Here is a 12,319-nt window from a genome sequence, read left to right as displayed (position 1 = left end):
CAAAATGTTTCCATTTAACAACGTTTTCTGTCATACTTTAGTTTTCCAATAGTCTTTACCTCGGGATTATTCCTCGTTGAATCATTGCAAATGCTCACATCCTGATCTCCACCTCCACCTGGAGTAAAATAGATCTTGAAATGCGGCTGCCTCCTGGAAGACTCCCCACTGATTTTGAAAGTACAACCATTAGATGTGTTTCTTGCTTCCATTAGCTCTGTCTCAATGTCTGTTTGGTTCTCCTCTCTAGCTTTGCCATCTGCACAAGTCTCTTGGTTTTGATTTTCCAGCAACGGCATCTGATGCGATGATCTTCTCTCCAGTCGAATTCTGGGGTAGCGTACCACCTGGCTACCTCTTGAGCTGGTAAAGCCAACATCTGTGCATTCTGCCTGAGATGCATCAGCCTGTGGCCTGCCCTGGCTCTGATCCTGGTTATGGTTTTTCTGGAGCTGAAACACTAGTCTCTGTGTTCCACCATTAACAACAGAGCACTGGTCCACACTCTGCTGCTGGACAGACCAGCCGGTGCCCCCATAAGGGTGGATTCTGAAATGTTGGGTATCGGAACCATCTGCAGAGTCTCTCTGGATACAAATACCACCAACACTGATACCAGGTCGGCCTCTGCTGTACATAGTATGGCCATTGGGGCCAATGTTAAAGACCCTGTGTTTGGGCAGGTTCTGCTCTGTTGGAAGAGTTTGTGAGTTTAAAGTTTCTGGGCTGTAGTACGGAGGCGGCGGCTGTCGTGGAACGTCTGTTTGGATTTCTGGTTCTGTATAGGCAGGAGCCGGCCCTGGAGGAGTATAACAGGGTGGCGGGACATCATCATCAGCAGTATGACCACAGGAATCTCCATTACTTGATCCATTGGAGCGCTGAAGCGAGATGTGCATGGAGGAGCTCTTGGTGGGCCGTGGCTCAGTGTAGGAGGCAAGCTGGGGTATGAACATGGAGGAGCTGCGTTTAAGTGAAGGCTCCAACCGCGAAGCTCTTGGTGGAGCATGTGACGCAGCTGGCTCCGTTGAACCCGGAGGTGGCTGCATGCGGAGCGTCGTTACCACATCACTGTCTCCCTGCTGATCCTCAGAGTCTCCTTCCAGAATTTCCGGGGCTGTGTTACTGCGGCCTGAACCGAAGTACAAACGCAGACGTTGAGCCATTTTCACCAAACGTCCCGCAGCTCCCGTTCCCTCTCACTTTCTCCCTGACAGGCTGTTTGCTTCTCTCCTCTGGATCCACTCTGTCTCTTAGTGTCGCCCACTTCTCTCCTCTGGCTGGCTGTATGACTGATCCCCCTTTTTTTTTTTTTCTTCCACTCTCATTCACCCCACCCCCCTCCCCTCCCACTCTCTCTGAGTCTCTTTCCCAACTTTCCTTCCACAGTAAACTGTATTAAGGAAATAAGTGGCACCACAAAAACTAAACAGCCCCTGCAAAAGAGCTGACAACTTTACACTGCACACTAAGTGGGTAAGTGGGGGGGAAAAAAAGAAGGATCCCTGTATGCCACACTCTTAGCACTACCAAGCACAGGCAACAGACAGCAGAAATAGCCTGAGCCCAGTGACGGCTAGCATTCCTGACATGATTGGATAAGAGTGGCCGGCGCTCCTGGTTTCCGAGGTGACAGTGGGTTGCTTGTAAGTCATGTGACCACAAATGGCCCCAGCACCTCAAGTTACAACCCCATGCTGCCCTCAAGTGCCAACTGGCCCTCCAAACACACCCCACTTCCCATCAATGACCAAACTCTTAGGTCCATGCAGTCTGGCAATTTTGAATCTCAATAAGTTACCTCTTCATTTTGCTATACCTTCAACCTCATTACTAAAAACTGTGTCACAACGTGAAAGATGCAGTTACACAGCTTTATGTGTGTTGAGACCAAATGAGGGCAGAGTTTAAAGACAGGTGTGGTTTATGCAGAGACCTGGAAGTAGGGGGGTAAGGAGTAAAGAAAGGTGCCATTGGCTCTCCCAATTGGCATAGCAGCTGGTGTTATCCATCGCAAGGAGATCTCTGGCCATAACATCAACATTTCTACTATTACTGATCTGCCTGAGCATCCTGCCATGTCCCCAAGGAAAGGGTGGGTTTAAAGAAAGATAAGGACAAATCACAGAATGCCCCCATAAATCTTTCAATGTAACATCCATATCCTTTTAGGTAATAGTCACAACAGGGAGCGATGATTTCCTTACTAAATTGTCCCACTAAAAATGCAAAATGTATCAAGAAATCTGGAGGACAAATGACCTCTTGTAGCTTGGAAACAACAAAAAAGGTATAAGGAAGTTGCTTCTAAAAATGGACCTAAAAAAAAGGAAGAGGCAGAGTGAAGAGCAAAATATCTGACAGATTGCAGCTTTGATAAGGCAAACAGCACCGCCTTCTCGGGAGAAAGCATCCAAGTGTTCTTCAAACAGATTAGACTACGCCATCTCCCAGACACTGCCAAACACTTAACTGTCTGGTGGTGTTATAAGCCACAGTTTGCTTCCAAAAAACACCCAAGATACGATCAGCTGTGATCGTAGTCTGCCATACTGAAATCAGACAAAAATGATGATGCTTAGGCACTTATGCACTATTATTCTACAGAACAAGGTCAAATTGATTAAGACTTTTCAAAGCATACAGTACTGTACATTCTTGAGAGAATTCTTAATACTGCAGCGATCGACCATTGGATCAGTAAATGGGTGTTTTGTACTACTTTAGTAGGCGAACTGTCTGCCTCCTTGTACTGAACTGACAATTCGGCCTTTCATAACTGCACTGTCCAAAAACTGTAACTAATTCTAAGTATGGTTTAGTGCTCAGTCCATTACCGTATCCATCTCTAACTAGCTGACAGCCATGTCACTGATGGTGGTGAACCGCAGTGGAAAAGTACAAACAAGAAGGAGGACAAAACAAAAGTATACCATTGTGGACAAGAGGGCATCAAGAAGGCAAGCTGTATAGATTGAGGCAGAGAAACAGCAAGAAGAAAAAGACTGTAGAGCAAGAAGAAATCGTGGCTTGGCAACCAGTTAAACTTTGCGATGACACACTGCTTACAGTGTTAGGCACAGTCAATAAATGTGTGTGTGAAATGTTATGGAGAGTGTTCTGTGTAAAGAAACAAAATGCCAATGTGTGGTCCAATGGCAGCAAGCCCAGCTTGCCAAATGACGTAACACGTCTGCTTCAAACAAAGCACCATAATGTATTGGAGGTCTATTCAACCTATCTGTTACATTCTATGTTAGCTGTCAGCTTGATATGTAGTTCTCCCATATTTTGTAGGCACTTACATTAGTTGAGGGTATCTACAGCATTAGTATCTCATTTATTACTCATAAGTGAACCAGTTTATCATACAGAATGCTTAGTCAAACAATGAATCTTTCCAGAGAATTAAACATGCGTAAATGTAATGGATCCAAGAGACAAGCAGCCCTTTGAAACAAATACTGGCCAGCGGTGGAGGAGCTGCCTTGGCATGCACCTTGAGATAGACACAAAAGCGGCTCCTCAGACATATAAGGAGAGGACTGGGCTTGAGACGCCTAGTGCTATGCTGTGTCTTCCTCTTCTATGCAGCAGCTGAGAGCTCCCACTGTACTGAGGAAAAAAATAAAGCGGCCTTTTTCCCTGCAGACATTCAAATGACTGTATGGGATTTAATCATATAATGTATCTTAACTTTATTGAGTTATCAGGAAAATTGGTATAACAAAAAAAAACTCAAATCAGAAGCTGAAATCTTTCGACCTCCCACATCGGTACTCCGTGCACAAAGATGTTAGTCTGCGAGGCCCAGACAGAATGTGCTCCATCCAGCCAAGAACATCAACACTATGTTGGGCTGCATCCGCTGTTTGTTTTATCAGACATCAAACTGAGAACACAGACTCCAGAGTTACTGTGAATCCATAATAAACAAATATTACTGCAGCCCTAAACCCCCTAATCTAGTTGTCATGGCAACTGAGAGCCCACAACAGGCTTAATTTAACAAGTGAAGGAAACCAGTGTTCTAGTAAGTGGTGGAAATTGGAGAGATTTGACATGAGAGGAATGTAGGAGTTGTTAGTGGACCACAACTCTCTTAAATTAGAGCAATAAAACTACAAGATACACAGACTGTACACTGTCTATGTCAATGTTTTTACATGGGTACTGCAGTGTATTGGTTTTATTGAGTTTTCTGACCTAAACTGTTGTTGAAATCCTATGATATCAAATCTAGCAATATTTTTCATGAGATTAAAACGTGTCACAACAAAGGGTGGTGTAGACAAGGTCAATACAATTGAATCAAGGATTTCTATGATTAATTAATAAAACATCCCATGAAATCTTCCCACTTCATTTTCGACACAACAAAATGTATTGGCATAATTGACACTGAACTATCAAGAAGTTAAACTGCAGACCCCCATTATCACCAACGAAAATGGAACGAGATGCTAGAGAAAATAAGTGGAAAATAAATTGCATGAAGAAAATTAAAAAGTGTCATGAGGTTTTGCTGTGGCTGGAAATAAATCAAATCAAAAGCTGTCAAAACATAACAGACTGAAATTTAAAAAAGGTTTGTGTTGTATATGCAACAGAGGGAGGGAAGGGGAACAGGTTATGTAGTGTGAAGCTTACCAATCGGTTTTCATCAAACACCTCAAAGAGTAGCCTGTGATTCTGCGGACACACCTGTGTTGGCAACAAAACAGTGATTATACAGCAGCCAGCCAGTGGTTATAGAGCTAAAGCAGATACATACAAACACTTTGAGAGCAACTGTGTGCTTGCTTTTGAATCACAATAACTTGTGATTACTTTAACTAGAAGATAGTCAATCTTTAAATGATGTAGCATAGGACTAAACTATAATTCTTTCATAAATAGCGAGGAGTAATCACACACATGTAGATAAGCTTCCAAAGTCCAGTACTGTCACAATGATTACAGTGTGAGTTAGACTGCAACCAAAGATTTACAACTCTAACACTACCACTCTAGAGTAAACAAGTGCAATGCCAGACTATCGTAGTGGAGAGTACCGGGAAGAGGGGGAATCTGACACATAATGAAGCACAGTGAGGGGCGAAATCATAAAAGAATGGATTGCTGCACTGATGGTACCATAAATTGCTCATCATTTGCATCGCCATCTGCCCTGTCTCAATGTTTGAAAGGTATCAATGTGCTCTAGGCCAATGCATCGTTATAAGGGTGAGAGTAAGCCTGAGCCAGAGTGCATTTTGCTAATGAGGAAGGGAATAAGTCATTATACATTTATATAGGCTAAGAAAACCATTTTTTATATATTTTTTCATGACACAACTCACAGCATCCAGTTACTGCCAAAATAACTTAAACTAAGCGGACACCTATTATAAATGTGCTTTAGTTACGGTCGACTTTATAACTGTGTGAGTCTATTAGTGCTAGTATTTGTGAATTGGACCTGAACTCACTCTGAAGTAGAATTCCTCGTTCCATTTTGGGTTGAGGGTCTGAAAAACAAAGTAAAGATAGGGTTATTAAAGCACAGGTAACAACATTATTAGTTCAACAGAAAACAAAACAGACTTACAAAACATATCTAACTTAGAGAGAAAAAACGGATCCCAAGTGAGAAATTAAGCTCAATCTTGTGCGTCAATAATCCTTTTACGTTGTTAGCGCAGGTTTGTAGCTAACATGTCCCGGTGACTGGCATTAGTCCCTAGATTAACAGCCATGAGGATTATCATCCACTTTCTGGATGGATCAGTTTAGTAAGGAGATGCACAGACTCTCTCCTTCTGACTCACACATTCGATTGTATTGGACTCAGAACTATGTGACACTTCTCATTAAAATTCCATTGTTGATTGCAATGACTTAAACACTAGAATGTCAATGAAGCCTTCATTTTACAAGCAAGTCTGAATGATAAACACTTTACAACCTTTTACAGCAGCGATAAAATAACATCTCTGTTAAAACAACTGCAGAGACAGCAGAATTACAAATGAACCCACTGCCCTTTGACAAAAAGCCATAAAGTCAACGATGAAATAATGAGGAATTCCAGAAAAGTATACCAAAAATCAATCATTGTCATTAGGTACTGATGCAGGTCAAGCATGGCTATTCATGTATCATTATTTGTCATGCCATCCTGCCACAAGCCATACTCTCCAATGACAAAGATGCCATCAAAGGTGTCTCACTTAAAGACACACAGAGCCCATGGAAGAGCCGAGCGGGGATGCTTCATTTTCTGCTCCACATAGCAGTGCATTGTCAGCTATTTATATCCAGTAAGGCAACCATGGCCACTGGCAGCATATGTGTGCCTGCATGGAGGCCCGAGCTGCCGACTGCAGCAGAGGGTTGGCTGGCAGCTACATGTAGCTAACCTAAACAACCAAGAAAGGAGCCATTCATAAAGATATAAGAAGCTAAGTCAGGATACATAACAGTGTTGCACCCCACATGTATTATATAACAGGTACGGTAGAATAAGATTCTGCATTATATGAGAACAATATGTGATCTATAGACATTTGTAATCGTATAGACCAGAGCATTCCACAACGTGAGCAAGGAATATATGAAATGACAGCCCACTTTAGCCTTAAAATATCATCTGAATGTACTTTACACAAATAGCAAGTAATAGCTCCCCCTGCTGTGAATAGATTTCCTCCCCAAAATAGGCCACTGGGGGGAAAAAGGACTCGCCTTTAACACTGTACTGAGCAGAAAAGGAAGCACTGCCTTCTGGTGCCTTCCTGTGGTTAACGACCTCAAAGATGATGTGATTGCCTTGATTTAAAGGAAGTGTGGTAGTCGTGTTGGGGTTGGGAAGGTCTCGTGATCTCAACACTGTGATTTAAAATTGGAGTAAACAAAGCCACATTCAAGTGGCGGTACGGTAAATGAGAACTGCAGGTGTGGGAGGAGATAAGGTCTGAAACTCATAATACATGCTACAGAGGCATTTCTACCTTTCTTACCTTTTTAATGGTTTTTGTCTGGATTAGGGCTAGCTCTTTGTTTTCATCCGCAACGTACAGCGATAGTTTGACGTAAGGATCGCTGCCGACAAAAAAAAAAGAGGAAAAGTTACAAAGTCAGTGGAGTGAAAAAATATGATCTTTTCACAGTTCTCTCTTTTTAACAGCTTGAGAAAATTCAAAAAAGGTACACATCTTCTCCTCACAGCCATACGAGTATTTATCAAATAATATCTCATATGTTAGCATTGCTGACAAGATACATTTCCATATCAAAACAATAATTTTCCAATTTCTTTCAAGAAAAATCTTATTATACACAAAACGTAAACAAAATTATGATTTAAATCGGTTATTATCTGAGTAAGAAGTAAGAACTTGACCAAACATTAAGTGGCAACCTTAAATAACTGGACTTTTTCCATAGTTTTTACTATTAAAACACACCGTTTGGTCTTGAATGGAAAAATCATAGTGTGTTTGTAAACCCTAGTGTGCCTCATCTGAGGTTTTATCATCATATTATCAGCAAGTGCCAGAGCTTACATTGTTAGGCTACACTCTCACACTCTGCCTGTTCCCAGACCTGAAACCTGAGTCTGCCACCAACACACCAGCAAGAAAAAACTGCTTCCATTCGGGTATTTTGAGATAAGGCTATAATGTCTTATTGACAAAGCAAGAGCGCTAAAAATAGAAACGGCAAAATATTTTTGAGGTGAGCAGCGAAAAAAGTAAGCAGAGTATGGTGGGTATACTGGGTGCTGCTTAAAAATAGCCAATTGGTTTATTTGAAGGTGCTGACAGCATAGAAAATGTCCAGTGAGTTCTGTATAGAGGCAGAGCCGCACTTTTCAACACACAGACCAATTACTCTACTGATCCCAGTCCCAGCAGGCACCGAGAAACAAAGTGTCAGGTTATAACCTTTCAAAAACCTCCCTGAGAGGAAAAACTTCTCACAAGTTTGTGTGGTCGTGACATTGGACATTTTTTAATAACTAAAAATAATCCTGCTTAATAACAAACCTGTATAACAAATCACTCGTACACATGATCTGCTAAGTGTTCTTATTTCATTTATAGATACATGTATTGTTGGTTTCACTATTCTTGGCGTACAATGCGTATATTACATAATGCAGATACAGTAGTAGGCGGCACTATCAACACAAACAGGCTCAAGATTTTGTACACATGATTCTGTATTGTACTCGCATTTTAGAAGTATTTTATTGTAGGCAACAGAAAATATCTGAATAGATAATTCTACGAAACACAACGTGCAAATTTAGATTATAATGCAGTATCTGACTTTAGAGTAAAGCTTAAACTAAAGATTATTTTCATTATTGATTGACTATTCATTACTTTCTTGATGTGCAGATAAATAATAAAGATAAATAATTTATTTATAGCGTTCCATGATACACAAATTAAAATGATCAAAGCAAAGAAAATGCTCAAAATATTAAATCGCATAATCTTAAACACATTAAAAGCTGAAAGGTGAGTTTTGATTTATGTTTAATCGTATATTACCATCGTATAACAATGCCCATCACAATATCCTAGAGCTGCATTATATTATTATTACAGCATCAAATTGAATTTAGACTGATAAATATTACGTAAATGACTCATCTGTGATCCAAAGATTAGCTGATAAATGTTCTCAACAAATAATTGACTCATTGACTCATTGGCTTCAAGAAGGGTCAACGATTTCCCACAACGCTTCTGGTTCCTTTACATTTTCTGCTCCTGAGCTGTGTTTCCTGAAATAACTTAAATCAATGTGTTCACCATCTGTTACATACAAGTTATTTCAGGACACACAGTAAAACATCATTCTGCAGGCTACATGAAGAATGGAGACATACACTTCTTTACACCAACACAATATCTAACGTTCACTCTTCTGAGATGATGACACCAAATCTCTCTTTTCCCCAAGAAGAAAATGACATTTTCAATTGCAGTGGCTAGACTCAACACGCAAGGTAGAATCTGATTTGAATCGCATTTCAAACCATTTATGAATGCCTTTTAGATCTGATTAGCCATAATCCGTTTCCAGGGATACAATTTGGGTATTAATATTTGCAAAATTAGATTTGGCCTGCCAGTAAGTGCGCAGCCTATATTTTCTAGGGAAGTAGAAGGCTCAAAAAGGAAAAGAGCACAAGGGATGGGAAATATGAAAAATGAACAGCGAATGCAGCCTGAGCAAAACTGCTGTTGCTTGATTGGTAATTAACGTCTTCCAGTAACCCCACAGCCTCTTACTGATTGTTTCTGTTGATGTGCTGTGACTAAGCTAAAAACAATGGGCCTACTGTATCTCGGCAGCACTGAGACTCCTTCTTGTCTCCTTCCCTCTTTCAACAGAAATCCTGCTGAAGGAGACCGGCTACTTCAAGTCAACACTGAGAGATGAAAGCGTGCATGGGTCGCTGGATTTAAACGGTAGCTAGGTCCACTTTTTGTTTGATTGCATGCAAGTTTCTCAAGAGTTTCTATCAACGCCTTACAAGAACAAAAACAAAACCTCAGGGTGTTTCACTTAGAGCAAAATAACCGGGTAGAACACAATGGATCAAAGAAGCAGCAATAGGAACGAGTTTGAAGCAAAGAAAGAGGAGGAAAGGAAACAAGCCAGCACTGTTTGAGCCTCTTATGAGGGGACAGACTGCCAAGCCAGCACTGTCTCCTGTGGTAAGCAGCCAGGAGCTACACATCCAGACCTCATTCACTGCTTCTTCATTACACTTCACATTTCTCCTGAGCGACACGGCGCTGTCCTGCCAGCAGGGCATCAGGATGCTAACAAGAGTAGCAGTCTCGCAGCGCTAAACTGTCAGGCTCAGTCTCCCACACTGTCCGCTCTCTCATGGCTCAGATACAATGCATTACTGTAAACCACAATACTGACCGTGTTCACATTGAGATGAGGCTTTAGACTAGTCATGGGGATTTCAGCCCGATACCAATTGTATTATTTCACCATTACTGTATCTCGGGTGGAATAATTTAATTCTGATGGCACGAGTACAGCTTTGCTCCAAATGGGTTTTTTTTTTTTTCATCTAGCTTGCTGTTTACCAGCAGAACAAAAAAAAGGAAATACTTCATGCAAAAACTATTTTACAGTAGGTATTAGAGTGGACCATTGTAAAAGAAAATCCGACTCAGTTCAGGCGTCTGAGAATTTTCTTCAAGTTGTTTGAGAATGAATATGAAAAAAAAAGCAGACATTAAAGTGCACCGATCATGCTATTTTTAGGCAATAGCATGGGTCTCAGATATATACAAATATATACAAAATATGTCTATGAAGTGTTTTGCTCAAAATACCAAACAGATCACCCATTCTAGCCATGCCTCATATCCCTCTATTTCACTTCCTTTTTCAAAAGTGCAGATTTTTGGTATAAAGCTTTAAGAAAAAAATGTTTTATAAAAAAGGAGGGGGCTTAGCTCATGCGGGACCCGGCAGCTACTGTCTAAACTAAATACTGCCGTAATGAAACGCCATACCATGGATTATCAAGGATTATTTCTGAAGCAGTATGGAGCTCAAAGTAGGGCTGGGCGATATGGTCTCTAAATGATATCGCGATATTTACTGACTATATCGCGATATACGATATATATCGCGATATTCTGAAATGTCCTCTAAAAAAAAAAAAATGATGTTTACAGTCACGCCAGTATGATGATTCTAATAGTCCCTGCAACATATGTCTGCATTAAAAAAATCGACTAATAATGAAGAAAATTAACACATTTGTTGCAATAGTCATTTATGCACTAACTACATTACTACTTGTACTACAACATTTGAATCATCAGTTCTTCCTCATTTTCCTCAATTGTTCATATTTGGTTTATGAAAATAATGATATTGTGGTCATTGTTCAAAAATGTCTGCTATTATTATGAGTAGTATTATTATTATTAGTATAATGCGCTTTCTGTCTTCCTGTCATTATCAGGAATTAGACATGTAATGGCTATGTATTAGATTAGATTAGAACCTTCATTCTCCTAAACTGCTGGACATTCCCTATAGCCAATACCTTTTATATTTTCTACTCTTCACTTACTTGTCAGCATAGGTCGGCATTGATGTACACAGCCGACAGAAGACCTGTTTATATTGGCATCATATTGAGAGGTACAGTGACGCGTCCTAAACCAGGAAGTAAGCTGCTCGTTCCCTCGACAAAAAAGCAATGGGATTTCTCACAGGGTTTTGGAAAATAGCTGGAAATAAGGTCTGTGGAAAAACAAACCTGTTTGATAAATGCACGTTTTGTTCAGACGGATTATCTCCACATGTCTACCCTACTTTTATAATGTTGGAATCATAAATCTAAGTCGATTGATTATAAAAGGGTTTTAGGACGCGTCACTGCACCACTAGAAACAACTCCATCGATCAAGCTGGCTGAAACTTTCTCTCCCTCTTCTTCTCATGCTACTGTCACTCTCCTTTAAGTCCTCCGGTGACTTTCTTTTATTTGAAGATAGTTTTTTGCCCGGGCTCACGGGCAAACGGGAGCCTGCTCTCGCTGGCTCCGCAGTAAACAGCTGTTTGCTTTTCACCCAACAACGACAACCGCCTCACGAAACACTATGTTGTACCGTTAATAAACGAAACAATTTAACACATTGCTTGTCAAAATACCTATACCACAGGACAATCTTTTTTTTTAAAGCAATATTTTTAGTGGCCCGAGCGGGCAAGTGGAAAGTACGTTATGCTGGCCCGGGGTGTCTAAATAGTGCTTCCGAGCCAGCGGGCCATTTATAATGTCGAGCCCTGCTCTTTGTCACTGTGCATGTGTGTAATGTTTGTGTGCAAGTTAGACGGCGCCTGCGTGTGTGCCTGCGTGTGTGACTGTGTCTTTGAGGGAGAAAGGAAAGCTCATTTTGGCCGCGGCGGAAATTGATTTGACAACATAATACTCGATGTTCACAATGTGGTCATTTACGACATCGCATGGAGTGCAATCCACGATGTATCGTGTAAACTCGATATATCGCCCAGCCCTAGCTCAAAGGCTTTCTCTCTTGCCGGTTATACCACAAGGTGAGTTCCTTTTTATTTCCTGCTTCTTCACACACATGCTCTCCAGTACAGGTTAGCTTCTGAGTGTTAGCCATGCTAATGCAAACACCGACCATATTACGTCCAAAACAGTCGGGCATTGTTTCTGATAGCAACTTTCTGATAGTGCCGTGGGTCCACATTACCGATTTTACGTCATATCGGACGCAAATCTGGATCAGCTCCGTTGTACCCCCGTTTT

The 12,319-nt window shown here is 41.0% G+C and overlaps 1 protein-coding gene across 1 annotated transcript in view; it reads right to left on the bottom strand.

Annotated features, from left to right (window-relative positions):
- Window positions 1-12,319, bottom strand: part of nedd4l (NEDD4 like E3 ubiquitin protein ligase) — a 54,512-nt gene that overhangs the window by 29,905 nt on the left and 12,288 nt on the right. Inside the window, exons 3-6 of the mRNA XM_079659947.1 lie at window positions 7,002-7,083; window positions 5,472-5,510; window positions 4,651-4,704; window positions 60-1,196 (exon numbers count right to left, since the gene is read on the bottom strand). Of these exons, the coding sequence (XP_079516073.1) occupies window positions 60-1,196; window positions 4,651-4,704; window positions 5,472-5,510; window positions 7,002-7,083 (1,312 nt within the window). The remainder of the gene's footprint in view (window positions 1-59; window positions 1,197-4,650; window positions 4,705-5,471; window positions 5,511-7,001; window positions 7,084-12,319) is intronic.

This window comes from Notothenia rossii, assembly GCF_949606895.1.
Source record: "Notothenia rossii genome assembly, chromosome: 11".
Lineage (NCBI taxonomy): Eukaryota > Metazoa > Chordata > Actinopteri > Perciformes > Nototheniidae > Notothenia > Notothenia rossii.
Note: the sequence above shows the minus strand (reverse complement) of the source record. Positions and strands in the feature narration are given on the sequence as shown.